The following is a 23483-nucleotide window of genomic DNA, read 5'->3' as shown; positions in this document are numbered from 1 at the left end:
CTTAATCCTCCGGTCAAAGGCATATTTAGCTGCAGGCACCAAAGCTGTTTCTGGACGAGACCCGTTTGCAGCGCACGGGGCAAAGGTGCAGTTCTAAGAGTAAAATGCCAGCGCATTCAGAGTCAGCATATTTTGTTTCGGGCTTTGCGTGTTCTAGTTTAGTCTGTTTGAGAGATCGACATTGAAAATGGACTCGATTTAGGTTTTTTTTAGAGCCAGGTCGTTCGTGGTTTTGTGTCCTGCATAACTGGGATTTAATAACTGGCAGCAGCATGATACCCATTGTTTAAAGGGGAATAGCTTTTGTCTGTTGGCCTTGGGACCCCCCCCACCCCCACCCCCCAGCGTCGACTTTTTAGGAAACCTGTTCGCCTTTACCAGCTTGTGGTCGTCCTTCAGCTAAGGATTTTTTAAAAGTACATTGAACGAAAGCGGACCCAAAGCCGTTTTCTTGTGCTTCTGTGTTTTGCGCATTCTGTTGTGCATTTGCCCAAGAAGGTTAACTCCTGTTAACTTGCAGGAAAGAAATATGGAAGACGTAGGAAAGGTTTGCAGCAACTCGTTTGAATGCCTCATAATTCCATTTGACCTCTTATGAATTAGTTCGGCTATATTAAAGCAAAACCTAAAATGCTTTGAGAACGGCATCGGTTGCTGGCGCTTCCCACGGTCCCGAGTTCTTCTGGTGCAGTTCCACTGCCTTTGGATGTTGCTCAGGTGCAGAACGATTATTTTCATTATAGGGTGCCCTGTACACATGCTTTCAGAAGATGGCTTTTGCTAAGCCAGGCAGATTGTGCTAATGGACTCTTTGTAATACACTCACTTAATAGAGAGAGGCTGCATTTATTTATAAGCAACATGCGTTGGCATTGCAACAAGAAGGGACGCTAGAAGCAAGAGGCTTGTCTTTGCCTGCACTGATTCTTTCTTTGCGTTTCCTTCAGGGCTGTGCTTCAGCGTTTACGTGGAAAGGACCGGTTGTTCTGCTAAGGGATAGGTGGTGGCATGCAAAAGAACTGGTGGAGGAAAAGGGAGCGGCCTGAGAGGCTTGCTGGGATGGAGCTGCCTCGGAGAGGTGGGTGGAAGTGAGGGAATGCTTTCCTTTTTCAAAACTTCTGTCTGTTGAATGTTCTGAGCGGGCTTGCTAGTTACTTCAGATGTGGTGCATATGCTTACAGTGAAGCTTGAAGGTCTTTGGAAGCAAATCCAGCTGATGTTAGTGGATTTTGTAACTAAGGGATTTTGTGTTTTCATTGGTATCCAGCCACATGATTTCTGTGGGCTATTCTGTCAGGTAGAAGCTGGTGAGTGGTTGTACACACATATAGGGGTGCACACAAACTGGGAAGATGTGGTTTGTCATGGGTTGTGGTGTGCCGTCACAAATTTTTAGGCTCAATTCATGAGGTTCATGATGTGGTAGAAGGGCCCTCCCCCCACATGCTAGATTCACCAAACTCACAGATCTGCTGATTATCCTCTATCTGCCTTCCAAGTTTAGTGGGGATTGGATTTACGTGGTCCAAGCCACAGCCCCCCCCCCCAGTGCCCCCAGGAAAGTGGTTTCTGGGGAAATGACATGCACAGGTTCAGGAGGTTTAGGAGTGTATAGAATAGACCCTGTGCAAGCTAAAGAAATCAGATTCATAGAGGATCTCCCTCTGATGGTCCTGAATATGTCCTCCAAGTTATATGCATAGTGGACTTAGAGGGGTTTGAGTTATGGCCCCTCACAGAAGATGCCCCCAGGAAAGTGCTTTTGTGGGAAATGTCAGGCACAGGTTCAAAAGTGTATAGAAATGGACCTTCTGCAAATACACAGGACATACCAAATGCACAGGGTAGCTCATTCTGCTGCCCGTTCCTCTACAATCTCTCCAAATTGGGGACAGATACATTTCTAGGGTCCCAGTTACAGACTCCCCCGAAAGTTTCCCCAGTGCTCTCTGTCTCTGGAAAAGACAGCTGCAGTTACAGGAGCCTATGGAACGCTCAGGAAGAAGCCAGTGACACCAAACTCACAGGGAAACTTCAACTGGACAGGCACACACACACACCACCAGACACTGGAAGCAAGGCAAGCATCCCTTCTATTCTCACTGCCTCCCCCTCAAGTCTCAAAAGGCAGGTTCAGAAAAGCAGACATCCCCAGACTTTTAACAAGGTCTCCCTCATAGTAACCTCTCAGCAGTTTGGGAGAGACCCCTGACAAGCACAGGAACCTAGCAAGTCCTGCCCACAAAGCCCCTCAGGCCCAAACACACAGATCGTCTGGTCACAGCCCACCCCAGGTGAAATTTCTGGTTATTCACCATTAATGGAACACATTGTACAGATAAGAGATCACTTGTTGTGAATTGTATACATGCAATGGAAAGGGGTAGTCAAACAGGGGCTTGCTTGTACAGGCAGATGTTTGCTGAGGTGGATGTTATTCTGTGAGGTAGGTGTTCTTTCATGCGGTAGGTGTTGGATGAAGGAAATTTTTTTGGGAGAGTAAAAGTAAAGGGTGCGGTACCCAGGGGCTTTCTTAGTGGGAGAATTTCAGTGAGAAAGGGTTGGGTTTGGTGCCCAGGGATGGGGAACTGTAGAACACAGGGCGTAGAGGACTTCCCCCCCCCCCATGACAAGCAGTCTTTGCATCCACTTTCATTTTCACGGCACACAAAGGCGTTCACAGTCTGGAGGGGTGGGAGGCTATAAATGTGGGTCCTCAGACGAGGCACCCAGTAGCTAAGCCCCTTTGCTCAGCATGCACAGAGTGATGGGATAGCTTAATGCCCTGAGTCCACCTAAAACCCAAACTCCACCAGGGGAGAGGTGTTCACAGTTAGGAATAAATTAATGTGCTCTGTTTTTAACAAGTTCCCTGCCTCTCTGTCTAACTGCTGACACCCAACAGAGGAGATGGTACAGAGCTGAGCTGAGGGTATATATAGCATTCTGATCCCATAGAGCAGAATGGAAACACTGTGGTAGACAGCAGTGCCTGTTAAACTTTGGGGAAGCTATTGGTGTTTCCAATGCTGGAAAATTCACCCCCCTCCCATTGCTTTAAAGTTTTGTAAACATTTTGATTGAGCAGAGACAGTCTGTCTGGAAATGAACAGCTTGAAAGTTTGTGGAAAATTCATGTTGGTTGACTGACCACGAACTTCAGTTGGCGAACCATGAGCCAGCCAAAATTAATCACAAACTTTAGTTTGTGAGCTGGGCCATGCCCATCCCTACACACATACACATTTGCAGTTCTAAGTTATAATGCACATGAGCTTATGGAAGTCAGCCAAATGAGGCATGAGTGTAATTTTGCAAAAAGCACTGGATGGTGACTATTTAGCGATGGATCTGAAGACTTGACTTTTTTAAAAAATGAAATTTTAACTTTTGGAACAACTTTATAGCTGTCAATAAATATAAAACTGAACATTATTTTCACATTTATTTCCCATGCATATGAGCTAACGAACAATACAGAACCTTTATTGGCATATAAAATCAGTAAGATAAAAACTTCGTCAAGCTAAAATTACATCTATAAATCTTAGAGCACACCAATATTAAGAATAGTTTCTTGCTAACAAAATCTTAGACAAAAATTCAGCAATCTGTAGAGTCACTTCTGGTGTCTTATCAGCAAGGAGAAACCTGATTGCATTATCAGAATTGATCCTAGACAGTAAGGGCTTAATCAAAAATAATCGGAGATGTGAATGGAAGGGATCTAAAGTATCGGGTTCTCTAAGTGAGCATTTGCAGATTCTGTCGCATTTTGGGATGCCTCTATATTAGGATTGCCAAGTCCCCCGGGGGGGGCGGGGAAACCCCCACCCCAGAGGCCCGTTACCTGCCGCCAGCGGATCAGGCCCCGGGGGGAACCCCACCCCCAAAGCACGTGACGTGCCCGGCATCAGCACGTCACCCAGAAGTGACGCAGCCACACCGGGCGCGCCGGGGGCGGGGTCGCGGTCATCCGAGGGAAAACTCTATGTTTTTCCCTCAGATGACTGCGGCCCCGCCCCCAGTGCGCCCAACATGGCCGCTTTGCTTCCGGGTGATGTGGTTGCAGCGTGCACGTACTTTGCGCGCACCCGCTCCCAGAATGGGGCTGGAGTCTCCCACTGTACATACAGTGGGGACTTGGCAACCCTACTCTACATCTACCTGAGAATATGTGCTAAACAAAGTTATAATAACTTGTATAAGTCATCCCTCTTATAATGCATAGTTGATATGTTAAAAATATCATAAAGAAGAAGAAAAAGAAGAAGAAGAGATTGATTCATACCCTACGTTTCACTACCCAAAGGAGTCTCAGAGTGGCTTACAAACTCCTTTCCCTTCCCCTCCCCACAACAGACACCCTGGGAGGTAGGTGGGGCTGAGAGAGCTCTGACAGAAACTGCTCTTTTTCAAGAACAGCTGTGCCAGAATTATGGCTTGCCCAAGGTCATCCAGCCAAGTGCAAGTGGAGGAGTGGGGAATCAAACCCAGTTCCCCTAGATTAGAGTCCGCACACTTAACCACTACACCATACTGGCATAGATATTTTTTGGAGCTTGAATGCTTTCTGTAAACAAGCAAAGGAAATGCTGAAAAATCATAGTAAAAGGTTGTAGGGCCCACTGATCAGAAAAACACTTACCACAGCAATTGCTAGCCACTTCAGAATACCGTAACACATGCACACACACATATACCAATTAAGAAATACCAGAACTAAATCCTAGTAATTTGCATGTCACTCAGTTCTAACTGTAAAGCACTGGAATTTGATTGCTAATTCGTCATTATGTATTGCAAAATGTTCACGACTAATACTCAAGTACTCAAAATCCATGGTCCAAATTATGTAACCTGGTACCCCGGTAGTATATTTTTCTTTTACACATGAATATGCCTTGTTGTTATAAAGGTTGTTATTGCACATATGGTTTCAGGATTGCAGTCTTGGAAGAAACCTTGAAGGCCATCCAGTCCAGTCCCTTTATTCAGTGTCAGACTTACCCACTTCCTAGAAGTCAAACTACACTATCCAAACTTCCTAGAAGTCAAACTACTGATATGGTATTAATTTGTTTTATTTTTTTGTCATGCTATTTAATTCTGTTAGCCGCCTTGAGCCTGCTTGTCAGGCAAGGCGGGGTATAAATACAAATAATAAATAAATAAATGGTGCGACACAAGTTAAAAAAGGTCTGGTACAGAACAGATAATTTACATACACACACACACACGTGTGTGTGTGTGTAGAGAGAGTGTGTGTCAGGAATTATTTTTCTTCAGATTTACTTTACATATCTTTGTGTGCAGATAAGGTGAAACCATTTTTCTTGCAAGTGGACTGTACCTGTTCTCACACAGTCCACATACATACACACATAGTTGATCAACATTTCTTTGCCCTTCTTGCACCTGTTTTTAATACTGCTGCATCATGGCATGTAGGGCAGACTTCTGGGTCTGTAATTGTCTCGAATGCTGGGCTTTTAATGATTTTTCTTCAGGTAGGGGTGAATATTGCATTTTGCATTTTTTACTGTATTCCTCCTTCAGGAAGCTCTTTTTGCATTTTTTACTCCCCCCCCTTTAAATAGCTGAAAGTAGCATGTACAGTTATTTCCTTAATTTAATCCTCACAACCACCCTATGAGATGGTACACCGAGAGGGCATAACTGGCAAAACCTTATGGGAGTGCAGGAATTTAAACTTAGATCATTCTAGCTCTAGTTTTATTTATTTATTTATATTTATTTTACTTCATTTATAGTCCACCTTTCTCACTGAGACTCGAGGTGGACTAAAAACAGTTAAAAGCAATGCAGTCAACAGTAAAACAAAATCCAACTACAAAACTAGAGAAAGAGTATAGTGTATAGAGCATAGAGAGCAATACAGAGATATGGAAACCAATGCTCCATCTAAGCTGTGGAGCCTTGTGAGCAAAAATACTACTTTGTGAGCTGTGGGCATTAAAGTTGTGAGCAAGCAATTTGTCTACTGCATGAATTAGTTTGCTCTGGAGCCATCCTTCCTGAGCTAAGACAAAAATGTGTGAGCCAGAGGCTAAAAAACTGTGAGCTAGCTCACACTAACTCAGCTTAGAGGGAACACTGATGGAAACTTCCCAAGGTTTTAGACACTGACTGTTCCCCTGTTAGAAGTGGACACTCTAGCCACCGCACCAGATAGGAGGAGGCTGAGGATTGCTGGCAGTACAATAACAAGAGACAGTCTGTACAGAAGGATTGTGTTGTCATGCGCTCCTTTCACTGTGACTTAGACAAAGATCTTGGCTTCCAGACTCACACTGAAGTATAAAGTAGTAACATTCCTTTCACCATTTAAAGGAAGCTTGGGCAAACATGACCCTAATCATGACCCATGAGGTGGTGTTTGTACTTGTTTGCTGGTACAGCCTAGAGATACAATAGCTATTTTGTTTCTGAAAATGCCTTGCTGCAGGAAGTAAGGTAATCTCAGATTTGGAAAGAACATTATGTGATTGAGTAATGCATAAACCGTGGCATTAAAAAAAATCAGGTAAGTGAAGGATTAGAAGCTTCCAGATTTCCCCCTCTCCTTTTTTTGTTGAGAATTGGCTAGAGCAGCATGCCAAATAGGCTTGCCAAGTCCCCCCAGGGGGCGGGAAACCCCCACCCCAGAGGCCTGTTCCCCGCCGCTAGCGGATCAGGCCCCGGGAGGAACCCCACCCCGACGTGCACATGACCCAGAAGTGACGCGACCACACCGGGCACGCTGGGGGCAGGGCAGCCCCGTAGCTAAGGACTTTTTAGGGAGGGGGCCAATCAAAGTTTCCAGGGCAAGGGCTGCAGCAGCCACAGCCTCCAAGTCCAGCTCTCCCCCCCAGGAGCCCCAGTGCCTCTTCCCACGGCACAGCACCAGGGGCAGCCTCTGAAACCACTGTCCTTGTCCTCCCTGCCAATGGGCTGACAGGCAATCAGGGGGAGCTGGGGTAGGGGAGCTGAGGCTCAGGAAGGGGGCCCATAAAAACTGCTAGGGGGCCAGGCCCTGTGGGCCCCGCGTTAGCTACGGGCCTGGGGCAGGGCCACGTCATTTGAGAGAAAACTCTATGGTTTTCCCTCGGATGGTCATGGCCCCGCCCCCAGCGTGGTTGCATCACTTCCGAGTGACGAGGACGAGGATGAGTCCCCCGCTGCGGCGAAGATTGCACTTGGCAACCCTAATGCCAAATGGGCCCGACTATCATACCATCTTGGATTGTCAATTGCACGCAGGTACACATAAGAAACTCCTTTCCTCTCCACTATACCCTAAGCATTGTTTTAACAATGACAGAATAATCCAATGTCTATTAAATGACACAAACCCGGACATCACAGCTCTGGTCGTTAGGTTCTTGGCTGAAGCGGTTAAAGGAAGATACAAGGTTTCTGTACGATCAGCCTTATTTTGCTGTCTCTGTAATGCCTTCTTGTTCATATTTTATCACACCATGTATTTTATTGATATGCCATTAAAGGTATTTGATTTGATTTGAACATGCCAAATGAAAATAATGAAAACTAGTGGTTTAATGTACTTAGAGATGCGGCCCGTAAACGTTTGCATGGGTCCCAGCCACATTGCAAAGTATTACCAACTGTCTCACTTATAACTGTGTGTATATATAAATGGTGACTAAATGTAGCTATTAAATCGCTTGGATGTAGCTAATGTAAAAAAAAAAAAGGCTAAGGGCAATTCCAGCAGCCTGTGTGTTGCTCGTTGGCTGCAATGCCCTGGGCAGGCCTGTGATGTTGGAGGATGGGGCTTAACCACTTCAGGCTGCCAGCAGGGATCTCATACTAGCTTAGTTTGACATGTCATCTTGTGCCCTCTTGGCTGGGAGCAGTTCCCAGCATACTGAGCCCTGCCTTAGTTAGGCGGGTGTTGGCTTTTCCTCATAAACTGTACCCGTTGCAGCTCCAGAGGTCAAAACAGGCAGCACTGAAGCAGGAAGTGCTTCGGGTGTTTTTTTTTAAAGTACATATTTGAAGTACAAATAAAAGAATGGAATGTAAGCAGGATTTTCTCTTTTAAGCTCATTGTAATTATGATTGGGAGGCAAGAATAGTTACCGTTTCGCTTATCTGTGTTTGTATTAATTATCCAATGTTTTATCAAGAGATAACTGTGGTGGTATAACTGGATTGAATTGTATGGCTGGTATTCCAGTCCAAGTGAGATCTTGCATACCATTTGTTTAGTACTTGAGAACTGTCACATTCAAATCTGGGCATTTCATTTAATGTGGCTTGATTTATGTGGGTGGTAGTTGCATGCAAAGATTCCATTCCTGGTTTTGAGGAATTCATTTATCTTTGTAAAGGTCTGTGGAGGATATTTTTTCCTGCCAAAGAATGGATAACTCTCTCACAGTCTCCCACACCAGTTCTACTGTGTTGACATCTTGACTGTGTTTTATGAGGGAGGGTGAACTGGGTGTTCCTCACTTGCATTACCTGGAAATAACCATAGTAGGCTGAGGGAGGCAAACTGTTTCCCAATATATCATTGCCTCCAGTTCTGTCACTCTGAGCTCTCCAAGGGTCTCTGGCTAATTTCTATCAATTCCCTCGTTCCTGCTCATGCCTGGCATCGTTTCTTCACACTTTTCTTAAAGATTACCTTTTCTACGAATCCCTTTAAGCTCTTTTATGCCCTGGATATTTATGGTACTAAGGTCCCATTCGCACGGAGAAGTTGCCGCGCTAAAGACACGGATGATAGGTGGATTTTCGGTGCGTGATCACACCGCAACATCTGGGAAGCGTAGTTCACCTGTGGCTAACCCGTGGCTTCCCGCCGAAAATGCGGAGTAAAAAACTACCGTATACAATGTACTAGTTTCCGGAAAATGCGGGGCAAGGGTGGGCGTCTGATCGTGTTTCTGCTCGAATCCTGTGGCATTCGGCGCCTGTCCATGTCCCGTCGCAAATCAGATGTGGGTTTTTTGTCTCCACAGGATGCGCTTGCTCAATCATGCGCATGCACAAACTTTGGTGGGGAAAAAATTCTCGTTTGCCACGGAAGCGGCGCCTAGCGATTGCCGGTGTGATCACGCCTAGCGATTGCTGGTGTGATAGCGCCGCATCGCTTCTTTGCCGCACTTCAGGATAGCCGTGTGATCGGCACCTACCGGCGTAACCACAAGAACTCCATGGGACATGTGATTGGGTTGCTGCACTTTACTTTGCTCCAGGGCAAACAGCCATGCCTCACCCGTGCATTATCTGGCCCGTGTGACCAGGGCCTAATATATATAGAAATAAAAGCTGTTCACACCTGCCACAGTCCTCTGTGACTAAAATGGCATCCAGTGTAAGCAGTAGTTCAAATTAAAACCTTAAAGCAATTGTTTGATTGTTGCTGTTAATTCACCTAAAGTTGTGTGCCTATTAAAGCATAATTATGTTGAGTCAGCAAGAAAAACAGTGGAAAAGTGACTTGACTTGTGATGTTTATGGAGCAAGCTGCTTAAGCAATATTGCAGTTAGCCTACAAGCTTAGAGTACATACTTTTCGAACTTGTAATGTATCTGTGTCAATGTGTAAGCTTTTATGTGCAAAGCACATTTCTTAAGACAAATTGGAATGAAATCTCCTCAAGGGCTATTCACAGGAAAGGGGGGGGCAGCCATTAGGAGGGGCCACTCAGAGCCAAGATGCATATGCAGAGATGAAATTGGATCAGGTGGCCAGTAAATTAGCACGTAAATGCAAGAGTTAACCAAGGTGCCATTGGAGTCAAACTTTGTTCTGCTGCTTCAGACCAAAACAGTTACCCACCTAAACACCACTGAGTTACTGTAAATAGAAATCAGTGTTCAAAAAGCAAAAATACTTTCGTTTTACTTTCTCCATTTGTAATTATTCCGGCATAAGGAAATGTCCCTTATAAAAAATACATTCCTCAGACCTCTGAGCAAAGAATTATTCCTGTTCATACTGTGGGAAGAGTCTAAGCCAGTGTCTTCACAGCATAAATATTTGTGTGGTTTTTATCATATAAGCAGTGTGTGTTTCTGTGGGCCACTCACGCACAACATCGATGCTTTCTAAAGAGATCAACCCTTTATCATTCTGCATAGTACCTTTGGGCATCTCAGTGCACCACAAATGTTTACGCCCTGCTGCTGTCAGCTTCAGTGCACACTGTGGTTTTTATCATATAAGCAGTGTGTGTTTCTGTGGGCCACTCAACGCAAAACATCGATGCTTCCTAAAGTGATCAGCCCTTTATCATTCTGCATAGTACCTTTGGACATCTCAGTGCACCACAAATGTTTACTCCCTGCTGCTGTCAGCTTCAGTGCATAGCTTGATCATACTAACCAGATCCATTCAGATGCCAGACTGAGTGGTATAATAGTAGCAGCAGCAGTGGTGAAGGGGCTGGGAGTGATAACATCTGCTATGCCCATAAGGAGTTTCTCTTTGCCACTATGCTATAGAAGTTACTTGTAGGGTCTGGAATGTGGCTTGCCATTTCCATTTGGTAGCGCCTGAACACTTTCTGTTGGTGTAAATTCTTTGGTAACAATTGTACAGATTTGTCGGCTAGAAGGCATTTAGCACTGAAAGCATAAGCCTTCAAAATGTGCTATTTGATTCTGAATTATTTGGGTGTTTTTTTGTTAAAAAACCCCCCACACTAGTAACTTTGCTAATATGATTAACTTTGTGTCTTCTGCCAATGATCCCTTTTGTAAAAGTGCATAAGGACCTTGAGCCCAGCTGAATTAGATCAGTAATCCATGTAGTCCAGCAGTATGTTTCACACAGTACCCAAGCAGTTACTTTGGAGGGCCAATAACAGGCCTGACCCTGGTATTCAAAGGTTTGCTACCTCTGAATATGCTGGTTCCCTTTAGCCACCATGTCTAATAGCCATTGATGGACATATCCTACATAAGTGTCTAACCATCTTTCAAAGCCATCCACGCTTGTGGTGATAGGTACTTCCATGCAGTGAATTCCACAATTTCTTTAGTTGGTGAATAATTATTTCCTTTTGTCTGTCCTGAAATGATTTCCAATCAACTTCCCAAGTACTAGTTTTATGGGAGAGGAAGAAAATGTTCTCTCTCCACTTTCTCCATTACATATTTTTGTATAAACCTCGGTTATGTCTTCTCCCCCACCAACTCTTAGCTCAAGATGGTGGGTAGCTGTGTTTGTAGCAATAGAAAAGAGCAAGAGTTCAGTAGCACCTTAAGAATCTGAAGAAGTGGGCAGTGACTCATGAAAGCGCATACCCTGCCACAAATTCTGTTAGTCTTTAAGGTGCTACTGGATTCTTGCTCTTTTCTACAATTCATTGTTGTTTCTAAACTGAAAAGTCCCAGATTCTATAGCCTTTTCTTCATAAGAAGAACTCCAGCCCCTCAGTCATCTTGGTTGCCCTCTTCTGTATTTTTTCCAACTCCACAATATTTCTTTTAAAGATACAGTGACCAGAACTGCACACAGTACTCCAAATAAGGTGTCGCCATAGATTTATACAGGGGCATTACAAAACTGACCATTTCATTTTCATTTCTTTCCCAATAATCTCCCGCATGGAGTTTGCCTTTTTTTTACTGCAGCGGTACACTGAGTCGACCTTAATAATTCTATCTTTAATAACAGCTTCTATCAATTGTACTGATTTACTTGGGACAGATATTAGGTTAATTGGCCTATAGTTTTTGATATCCCCCTGGATCCCTTTTTAAAAAACTGTTGTAATGTTTGCTACTTTTCTGTCCTCTGGTACACAGGCTGATTTTTAGTGACCAGTTAGAGATACTATTAGACCAGCAGTTTCACATTTGAGCTCCTTAAGGACCTTTGGTGTACACCATCCAGTCTTACTCATTTTCAATTTGCCTAGTAGCTCTAGAACCTTATTTCTAGTCACTTCAATTTGACTGTTCTTCAGACACCGAATGGCTCTGGTGTGGGTATGTGCTGCACACTTTCCACTGTGAAAACAGACACAGAGTTTTCTAGGGAAAACTTCTTGCTATTAACATTTTTCTCAATGTAGTCATTATTTAGTGGCTTTGAGAAAGCCCTCCTTAGAAAGGCATGGTGCCACCCCAAAATGACTGCCATGGGAGGCGGAGCCAATTGCAAAAGAATCTCAGGGGAATAATAACAAGCCCTGCCTTTTAAAAGCCCCACCTACTTTTGGAAAGCTTGGTGGGTGCCAGAGAAATACTGGTACGCGCCATGGTGCTTGTGAGCTCCATGTTGGGGTACCCTGCCTTAGAATGTGCTAAATGTGGTTCTTCTTTCCTCCACTGAGGCATAGTCAAGGGCAAGTGCAACAAACTTGTTCTGTGTTTGTTTTTTATGTTTAGGTTTTCAAACACTTAATCCTGGTTTAGAGATCATCACTAGGGCAGTGCATCCCCACAGTTGCAGAAGTAGCACATATCAATTTGTAGATGTTTTCATTAAGAGATTTAAAACTCATACCCATAGTGTGTTATGGGAAGGTCACAGTAATGCTAATAACTGTCAAACTGATTTGTGAACTGAAATGTTCTGATAGTCATTGTAAACTGCCTTGAATGTTCAAGGAAGGTTGTCTAGAAACTTTTTAAAATGATAAAATAACATGCTATTTTAGAGCAGCTTGAGCAATCCATAAATTGGCAACCTCTGCAAGGCCCACTCATTTAACATAGTTTTTCAAATAGCCACTAGGGAGAGGTGAGATCATTAGATACCTAGAATGATTTGTGTAACCCTGTGGGTCCCAAAGAGAACCTGGGGCTTCAGTGAAAGAATGCTGTGGCTGCAGTATAAGTATCACTTCATTGCATTTCTGTATGTACATGAAATCTAAGCTTTTTGTGCTAGATGCAGCTAGGAATTGAAAAACACTGTATGTGCAGCCAGGAATACCTTTCCTCTGCCTCCAAGGTGGTATTGATGACAAAATCCATTCAGCTTCTAGAAACCTAATCTTTCAGACAACTCGATCTGTCTTTATTGAGAGCCAGAATTCTTGTATCTGATGATACCATTGAAGTCATTCTGGCTAAGTAAAGTATGAGCAAGATATTGATAGATTGCAGCTGTAACTCTGGGAATATAAGTGTTTAAATGACAGAATGGCTTCCATTTAACAGGAAGGCAGCAAGCAAAGTAACTTTTGAATCCAGGTAGGGTAAAAACGTAATATTTCTACAGTGGTAAGGCCTATTCAGAAGCTACCTAATTGTGTTCAATTCAAACATTATTTCCATTACCAGCGTCAAGCACTGAAGAAACTAGCCCTGCAAGTCAGCTACAGAGGCCAGCTGCAGACAACATTGATTGGTTGAAGCCAGTTATACTACACACCCTCCACCTACCTCCAGTCCCCAGATCAGTTTCACACAAGGGGCCAGGAACTTATTATAGCTATAGCAGATCTTTGGTTCCCAATCAAATACAGCCATGTGTGTGGCAACCAGTGCAAGGATGTAGAAAAGGGGGATCCTGTTCTATTTTGGATTTTTGGGCAACCAGTGCAAGGATGTAGAAAAGGGGAATCCTGTTCTATTTTGGATGTTTGTATAAACGAAACAAGAAGTAAAGAGCTGTGTTTAAGTGCTGCCTTTTCTACATCTGCGGACGGAGGGCTATGGCTGTTGTCCAAATCATCATTCAGTTCAACAGCATATAAGTGTGTCATGTCAGTTGTAAAACCAGGAAGAAATCAGACTTGCATCACAGGTGAAGAACTTGAAGCTCTGTCATTATCCACAGAGACCCCAAAGATGTTCAAAGGGTATACCAAAGCTTATTGCCTTAGAGAGATAATTGAAGCTGGCCTTCTGAAAATGGATGAGACTAGAAAAAGAATAATCACCAAAATCTTTAATTTTAAATATGGAAGACAACTTCAATGATAGTTTAATTTCTTTGGTTCCCAACAAAGGGAAGTATTTTGTATGGTCTTTGTTCAAAACGTATGCATTTATTTTGAAAATCTGAAAGTATTTTTCTACTTGAAAGAAGAAATGAGGGAACTTCTAAAATCCCTTTTAGAGTAATGATCTTTCTTCTGAGCCTTTTGTTCTGAGGCACATTTCTTTCCCCATGAGATGTATCCATCATTCCTTGTTCTACCAGAATTCTCTGCCCACCAAGAAGGAACTCCTGGTTGTTCTTCCCACTTTTGTTTTTGGCTTTTACCTGTTCCACCCATATATTTTCCCACCAGGATTTCTGATAGTGCGGGAAAGCCAAGCATTTACCTTGTCTCCTCCCCCTTAAGGTCAAGTGCTACATAGTACAGAGAACCTGCTTTGAAAGGTAATAATTACATGACACTTAAGGCCAACCGCACCATTTTCTCATGGTGAAGTTCTTACACAAAGAAGCACTGTTTTGTGTATTTTGTATTAAAATTAGATTGCAAATAGCTATGCTATGTAAAGCCTTAACATGAATTGAACTGGGGTATGGCATCCTGCCAGGGCTCCCAAGTACTTACCTTAATTCGGTGGGGGATGTATTGTTCTTCGCGGGACCATTCCCGCGGGGAAAACACAGGTGCTGCACTATTCCGTCGCCCAGACGTGACATAGGCACGTAGCCGGGCGACGCTGTAGCAATGGGGCTGGAAACTCGATGGTACCTACGTCACGTCTGAGTGATGGAATAGTGCAGCGCCTGTGTTCCAAGCAAGAATCTTCTGGCGGGGAAGCATGTGTCCCCCGCCGGATCGTAGGTAGGTACTTGGGAACCCTACATCCTGCAGCCTTTTATACATCTTGTGGTATTCAGAAAATCACCTTGTGAACAAAAATATTGTAAAAAGCTGAGATACATCACTGTATTAGAAAGATTGTGCTGATCAGCTTATCCTTAAAAACTTATTGGACAAGATGGTTCCAGTATTGGTAACCGTTAAAACACATTAGCATTTTATTGAAGAACAAGCATCCTTATTCAGTAAGTGAAGAACACAGTGTGGATAGTTTGGATTATTTTTATGTCTCAAATGTGGGCAAGGTCTCAAGAACGGTCTGTTAATTTGCTGAAAGGAGTTAAAGAATATGCTGTTGCTGCATTATGCATACCTCTTCTTGTCCATACATGCCTGTGTGGCTCCTAATTGCTTCCTGCAACATCTGGTACAAAAATCACCATACAAACAGCTTCTATTGAGCAAGGTTTAAAAACTATAACTGCTAGTGATAGTGAGTTCAGTTTTTGCCAGACATGGTTTCTCTTGTCTTTAAGAGTGCTTTGGGTGGTAGAAATTTAACAGGTAAGAATTGTCTTGGCATGACAGTATAGGGAATGGAAGGCTTTACCTGTTAAACTTCTGCATGGTTTGTCACTGTGAAGGACATAGAAAAACAAATGGGGGGAGTCCTAGCCATGTTATCTGTACTACATCTGTTGTCTGAGACTTTCAGAACTGCTTATCCCAAAAAGTGAAATAGTGATACATATTTCTGTGGCCTGTACTGTGGAAACAATTGTGGGGCAGGCTGAGTTCTGGAAAGGTACGGTTGAGCCTTCCAGCTGGGAATGGACTGATCTCCTCCTCCTGTAGCTAGTTCACAGAATGAGTATGCAAATTATTTTTTACTAACTTCTGCTGGATCTTTATCTTCCCTTTTGAAACACTAATGAAGCATTTGACTGGCTTCTCTCAGGATGTAGATGCTAGAAACATACACTTTTAAAGTAGTACTGCTTGCCAAGCCAGTTTTTATAATTGTAATCCACAGAGTACAGTCCTTTGGGCATTACAGTAAAAGGAGATACACACACATTTAGGGATAGATTCTGGTGGGTAGCCATGTTGGTCTGAACTTGCAACAGAACAAAATTTGAATCCAGCGGCACCTTAAACACCAAACTGGGTATCAACTTTCCTGTACATGGACACTTCTTCAGATAAATTTCAGGGAGACAAGGGCCACTTAAATGGTACAAAGAGAACAATCCAGCTGCTTGTAAGAGGGTACAGATGCAGAAGTAGGTTGTGGTGTTACTTTGGGTTACTGAACAGATCTTTCTGGAGCTACCATAGATCTCTTCTGAATGGTTTTGTACAGAAGGCATAGTGTTCTTGCATTGGCTGAGACAAAAAAATAAATAAATCTGTCCCCAAAATGAATTGTTAGAGTGTGGGATTGACTGTTTAAAGCCATTTATGTGGCAGTAAAGGTCTAAAACAAGATAAAAAAACCCTGTCAGCTAGTTCACACTAACTCAACTTAGAGGGAACACTGCTTGTGAGGTAGGTGGGGCTGAGAGAGTTCTGAGAGAACTGTGACTCAGCAGGTTTCATGGGGAGGAGTGGGGGATCAAACCCGGTTCTCCAGGTTAGCCATTCTTAACCACTACACCGTGGTGTACAAGCTTTACAGAGCTAGTTTCTTCTAGGTTCCATCATCTTTTCAGTGTGAATATTGCCAGTATGTGAAGCACGAAGTATAGGACTCAGAATTCCAACTCCATTGCTTGCTCAACATTAAAATGTAGGCTATTCCATAACTGGATATGGATGTGGTGTAGTGTATCACTGCAAGTCTTTTCATCTAACAGGACACAGATTTTTTTGTTTTTTTAATAAATGGATCTTTGGTTCGACCTCTTTTTTACGTATTAAGATAATGACTGACTGTTCTCACTAATTCTACCTCACGGTTCAGGCACATCGTACCTTTGTGCATCCCAAGCTAGCTGGAGCTTGATGAATTATGCATGCTTAGGGGGAAAAGTTGGTGGTTCTGTTCAATCCCTGGCCCTCCCTTCCCTGAGCAAGAACCTTGGTATTTTTCTTCAAATGTAATTACCCATCTCTAGGGCACAATAGCAATATTTGTGGAAGCTAGAAAAAGCCCTCTTTATCTGACCATACATGAAGCTGCTTTATACATGTCTCCCAAGGTCGGTACTGTCTACTCAGACTGGCAGAATCTCTCCAGGGTCTTAGGTCCCTCCAGACTCTCTCAGGGTCTTTCTCGTCACCTGGTCCTTGTCACTGGAGATGCCAGGTACTGAACTTGAGACCTTCTGCATGCAAAGCAGTTGCTCTACCATATAGCCATGTCCCTCATCTCTTACCATACCAAAACTGAAGAACGACTGTTGTTTAAGCAGAACTTCACAGATGGACTCCAGGTCTTATGGAGACTTGGCTCTTTAATTTGCTCTTCCTTAGGGTGATTCATCAGCCCTAATTGTCAGAAATCAGAACTCTTGCTTCTAAATGTGGGCTTGTCAGTTAATGGACTGCAGGTTTGATTCAAATGTCATTGTATCCTCACCTGCCAATGGTAAGCTACTTCTGAAAATGGGAGGGGGATTTTGGCTGTTTATCCCTCTCACTTAGCCCTCCTTTGCATTTTCCTCAATGCCTCTGCCCTCTAGGAGCAGTGTTTTCAGGAGCTAAATCTGTTTTGGTGGGAGTTCCTTTCAGATTGTAGAGCCCCGCTGGTAGTACTTTGGACTCAATCCTGTGTTTGTAATTTGAATGTTAAATTTTTATTTATCATACTTTCATACTTCTTGAGACCCTTTCCTAGGACAATAATAATAAACCATTTGAGCTGTAACTACTTAACACCTGTTCTCTTGTTAATTGAGTACTAAATTGATGTGCAAATGCTGGATGTTTCTTGACTAGTATACCTGTTCAGATGGCTTAATGCCATCTGATCTTCTTGGAGAACAGCATCTCATGACTTCATTAGTGTGTGCTGAGTGGATCTTTTAAAAATTCTTTGAAGCCTGCAGTTCCGGGTTAGGAAAACCTGGAAATTTTTTTGGGGGGGGAGGATGAGGGGGATGGGGTTTGGGGCATAATGCCATAGAGTCCACCTTCCAGAGCGGCCATTTTCTGCAGGTGAACTGATCGTGCCTGGAGATCAGTTATAATAGCAGGAGATCTCCAGCCACCACTTGGAGGTTGGCAACCCAAGCCTACAGCCAGACCCCCATACAGGCTGTTTGTTCATGACTTGCTCACCAGCATACTGAAGTCCTTAGCTTGCTTAAAGTAAATAGAATATTTTTCTATATCAAATTCTAATCTATATGCTGTAATTTGTCTTGAACATTAGCAAATAACCCTGGAAAACCAGCACTACCAGGGCTTTTCTGGGTGTTCTGTGCATGCAAGTTGCGTATGGAAGTGAGTTTGTTTTGGACTTCAAGAGAGTTGAATTCAGCCACTTAATCTCTGTTCTTGCTAGATGTATGTACAAGCTAAGTCTACCAATTTAAGTGTAATTCACATCAGTAAACCTGTGAGCAATGGGATCATCAAGCAGGCACCAGAAGGGGTTTAAGAGAGGACCACTTCATGCTGTAGTCAGGCAATCTAGGAGGGTGCACAGAGGCCTGGTTTGTTCTTGTCCCTGTCCCTCCCAGTCATGAGGATAGGTGATCAATTTTTTTAAAAAATGAATCTAGTAAATAGTTCACTTTATGTCCACCTCCTCATTTTTTTCACCATAGCACAAATAAAATTCAACACTAGGCCCCTGGTCACACGGAGAATTTGCCCTGCGAGAGGGACGGCTTGCCTGCGGATTAAAGCAGCGCAATCTCTGAATCGTCGCACTCCCATCTCTAACCTGCAGCTTCGACCCGAAGATGCGGATTTCAAAGCTACCAGGAACCATGTACTATTTTCCTGATAATGCACGGCGTGTGCGGGCGTTTGATCAGGAAGCACTGGTAGGCCGTCACAGCCAGCGCCTGTCGGCGTCCCACGCATGCGCACAAACACCTTGCTGCTGTGTTGCCTCGCATGGTGTGATGGGCTGCTGGAAGCTTGGGCACGTAGCCTCGGGGGAAGGTGAGATCACGCTACCATGCATTTCTTTGCTCCGGCTCTAAAAGCCTCCCGTCCCCTGCAGATTAATCCCACTTGTGTGACCAGGGTCCAGGTTATGTATTTCATGTTTGTTACAAGAGGTTGCACTGTAATGAAAGAGTTTTATGATACTGAGGGTGTGTTCAGATGTGCTGTTTGATCTGTTGTCACGCTTCAGCAACAGATTTTGTCTGCACGATCACACAGTCAACATCTGCCTCCCATCCACAGCTGTTGGTTTCCGGCTCAAAACCACTTTAACCCAGAGTATTTTGTTACCAGGTCCCAAAGTGATTAAAACCCCCCCCCCCCCCCCCCCCGTGTGATCGCTCCTCCGGTGTCAAGCCACTTCTGGTTTAAACCCCCCCCCTGCTTCCGCTTTTCGCCTGCCATTTTTTAATGCGTTGGCGGTGTGTGCATAGGCGGAGCTCCGCCACCATGTTTAGAAAGCCCACATTTAAACGGTCACTTGTTTTAGCATTTAGATGAGTTCGGGATCTCACAGAGGCCATTTTCGGGTGAAACATTTAAAGGGAAGTCTTTTGTTGGAGGGGTTGGATTGATTCGCGCTGGTGGTTCTGCGCATGCACCATGATAGTTCCCCCCATTCTATGGAGGGGTGCATATGCGCATGCGCAAACTGAGAAAAAGTTAAAAAAAAACCCTGCTGACGCACACTCCTGTGTGTCAGTAGTATAGACGCCAGGGAGCAATGTGACTGTGCTGTGAGGCGGGATAAGGGAGGTAAAATGTGATCACGATTATCCAGATCAAATATAATCCAGTTAGAACCAGAGCAGTTTAACCCGCTCTTAGCACGTCGTCTGACCGCACCCTGAATATGTCTTTGTGCGGTCTTGAGGGGAGGCTACTTATTTATAAGCCAAAATAGCTATGCTTGTTCTAGTTCCACATAAATTATTTATATGAAATTAGACTGTAAAATAATATTTCAGAGGTTTTCTTATTGTGCCTTATGTGAAGTCCATGTACTCTTTTAATGAATGGTTTTGACTTGATAATGTGGATTGCAAAATGGCATGCATTTTATAAGAAATTAAACTTCATCTACATGAACAGAGTGGGTCCTGTTCATGGTAGAGAGTAAGTGCTCTTGACTTCCATAACTCTCCTGTCTGTTGCCACTCTCAAATGAACTGACTGATTAAGGTACCATGTTGCTTGTAAGTGAGTACTACTGCAGGTTTTAACTGACTGGTGGTATACTAAATATGGGTCTGTTGCCAACAGTGCTCATGCCTCCTCCCCAATAATGTCAGGTAGAATTTACCCATTTCATGATGATCAATGTAGCCACATTGGTTTACTAAACAACCATGACTTGCCATTGCCACTAAACCCCCCCCCCCAAATCTTCTGCGTGCACCAGACAATTTGTAGAAGAAAAGGAATATTTCTATAATGAGAAATCGCTTTCTCCTTTTCTAGTGTTGGGAGAGAGGGGGCAATCAATATTGTTCCTAAGTCAATAATTAGTCTTCTATTCAGTAACTCTTAATAATGATACAGTGGGAGTGACTATGTGGAATTTATACATTGCATTTCTCGTTAAATCACATGTAAAATGTCAGCACCAAGAAATGGGTGGAACACCATTAATAGATGTGAGCTAAATCAGTCCCTTTTCTGCACTTTTTATCTAGAGAACGTATGGAACTGTTGGAAGAAGCCAAGAAAATGGAAATGGCAAAGTTTCGCTACATCCTTCCAGTTTATGGCATCTGTAAGGAGCCAGTGGGCTTGGTCATGGAATATATGGAGACGGGGTCACTTGAAAAGCTCCTGGCCTCAGAGCCACTGCCTTGGAAACTGCGCTTCCGAATTATCCACGAGACAGCTGTGGGCATGAACTTTCTTCACTGTATGTCCCCACCCTTGCTACATCTGGACCTCAAGCCTGCAAACATATTACTTGACGCTCATTATCATGTTAAGGTAAGTCTCTAGGACTTGGATATTTGCCCTGAGTTTTCCCTTCAGATGCATAGTGATATGAAAATAAAAGGCGTCATAGAATCCCCCCCCCTTTTTCCCCGCAGCAGCTCAACCCCATTGAAATGGCCATATTAAGATGACAGTTCTGGTATAATAAATTTTTAATGTGGGGGTTCAAAATAAGTTCTTGCATGTCATGCATAATGTAAAAGTTGTTCATGAGTTTAATAAGTTACTATTGCTTATACAAATGTCTAAGAACAATTGCAGCATATGTACTATAAAATGATGATTCAAAAAGTGGAACATCAACATAAGATAAAGATGAAAATATTTTCTTCTGCATTAAATGTAACTAGCTACAAGTTTTATTCAACATTATGGGAAAATGTGTGGAATATTTCCCTTGTAGGAAGATTATAGTGGTGGATATTAACTTTTTCTCTCTGCTGCCCTCAAAAGAGGTTCATGTTTGTCAGCAATCTGGTGTGGAATTGAATGCTTTTATGGGGAAAGTTGTGCATTCACAAACTACTAAATGTATGGAGCAGAATGAATGGAGCAGAAAACATTTGTTCTGTTCTGATTGCTGGGACAAAACCTTATACATAGATGCTGGCTATCGGCAACAATTCCTCTATGTGTGTATGGATCTTCTAATTCTAATACTTAGGCACTCAACTTCTATCACCTTGCTGTGTTAACCACAAAATCATTTTTACTATGGTTTTAATGTGGTGTTGCTTTAATTTTCTTTCTGTTGTTCCCCTTTTTCTCTCTGTGTCCTAGAGTGCATTTACATTCTTTTCTTTCTTTACCCCCCGATTCCATTTGATTTTTTTATTTATTCCTAGAGTTTCTTGGGTTTGCTCCTGTCTCCTTGGATTCCTTGGAGTGTATTTTTCCAGTTGCCAGTTTACATCTCTTTTAAAAGTTTAATAATATTCTGATACATTGGAATCATAATTTAAAAATGGTTGAAAAGCAACACTTATAGTAAGTCTATACCCTAGGCCTGAAATCTACAGAAAAGTAATCTACATATTTACTATTACTTGATTTACTATTAACTTGCCATTGATATTTAAAGTAACATTGCAGCAATTTGTCACACTACCAAATATGACATGAGAATCATATTTATTGTCACCAGTCCCATACAGCAGGTGTTTCTCTAGAAAATGCTTAGAATTTTTTAAAAGTCATAGCAGTTCCTGGTTTGGATCCAAAGTCTGTATGCTATAAATACAAATTATCTGTTCATGAATGGTTGTCACCCCAAATCCTCCCCACTGCCACCCAATCTGCAGACCTCTGTGCCACCAAAAACTGACTTTAGAAAGTTGGGGACTTGCCATTCTCGCTTTGGCAGGGTATGGTGGGGATATAACAACCCTACTGTGCAAACCAGCCTTGAGAGCTTTTGCTAACTGAATCTCTTAGCAGTTGTGTTTTGAACTGCGGATGAAACATGTCTGCCAGCTACATTTCATCCCTCCTCTGTGCCAAAGACCTCAGATCAGCATTACAGCCTTTATTCAGCCCTGTAGGCTGAGAGGTAGTGAGTTGCTGAAAGCCATTTGAATCAGTCTAGATTTATCTAATCCTAACACTCACAGTTTCCCAGTTTCCACTGGAGTGATAGACTCTAGAATCTAGCAATTGCTTCTAGTTACTGTGGTCTGTTATTTTTCTGTAGTTACTGGTCAACAGGAGACTGGTCTGCTTAACTAATTGTTGGATGCAGCTTCTTAATTTTATGTAGTAAGAAGTGTTCAGGTCAGCCGCTGAGTGATATAAACATTGAAATGGCTGGTGATAATTCTTTTAGAACTCGTTCATCTATGTGGAGAGTTCTAATGCTGTTTACACAGCATTTGTGATGCCAAAATACTTTTTTGAAACTGGCTGAACATACCAGGTTTCCATATGCAATTGAACTGTAGAGTGAGCACTACGTAATTTGAAGAAGTTGCTAGATATAGAGCCTTCTCTTTTGGAGCCAGCATTTAGGACCACTCACCTTATTTCTTTTTTAAAAAATTAATCCATCTATTTACTATTGTACTTTGTTACAAGCTAAAATCCAATATCTGTTTTCAGTCTAGGATGTATGTACACTAAAAATATTGCCATAAATCATGTTGGGTAGCCGTGTTGGGGGTTTTTCTATAAACTACAACAAAATTAGAAAGGGGATCTACAAACTATAGGAGAAAGAAAAGAAAACCCACTAAAACCCCAAGAGATGGTGGTCATACATACTGCTTAACAAGTTAGCTTTTAACTCCATATTCGATTCAGGTCCATTGAATGTGGTCATCTAGTAATCAATTTAAACTAAGATAAAAATTTAAACACCATCGTTTCTGACTTCTTAAAAAGCAAAATAAGAAATAATTATAACAATATATTGAAAGAGATTTCAGAGTGCAATAACATCTAATTTTTTATACTTTTTCTTTCTCAATTGATAGCTTGTCTTCGGGCCTACTGCCCCCAATTTAGAGTCTGAGTCCTCCTCTGAAGGTGCCACTGCTCCCTCTTCTTCACTATCTTTGTTGCTGTCCTCTTCCTCCACTTCTACTTCTCCTGCTGGACGACTATGTTGATGCAAAAATTCACGTGCCTTTTCAACAGAGACAATTTTTTCTTTCTTGTCCATAAATTTAA

General features: G+C 42.8%; 1 protein-coding gene across 2 annotated transcripts in view; it reads left to right on the top strand.

Moving 5' to 3' along the window:
- Positions 1-23483, top strand: part of RIPK4 (receptor interacting serine/threonine kinase 4) — a 38636-nt gene that overhangs the window by 543 nt on the left and 14610 nt on the right. For both annotated transcript variants that reach the window (XM_015413766.1, XM_015413765.1), the window contains exon 2: positions 20519-20810. In XM_015413766.1, the coding sequence (XP_015269252.1) occupies positions 20519-20810 (292 nt within the window). The remainder of the gene's footprint in view (positions 1-20518; positions 20811-23483) is intronic.

The sequence above is a fragment of the Gekko japonicus genome, unplaced genomic scaffold, assembly GCF_001447785.1.
Source record: "Gekko japonicus isolate JY-2015 unplaced genomic scaffold, Gekko_japonicus_V1.1 scaffold803, whole genome shotgun sequence".
Lineage (NCBI taxonomy): Eukaryota > Metazoa > Chordata > Lepidosauria > Squamata > Gekkonidae > Gekko > Gekko japonicus.
Note: the sequence above shows the minus strand (reverse complement) of the source record. Positions and strands in the feature narration are given on the sequence as shown.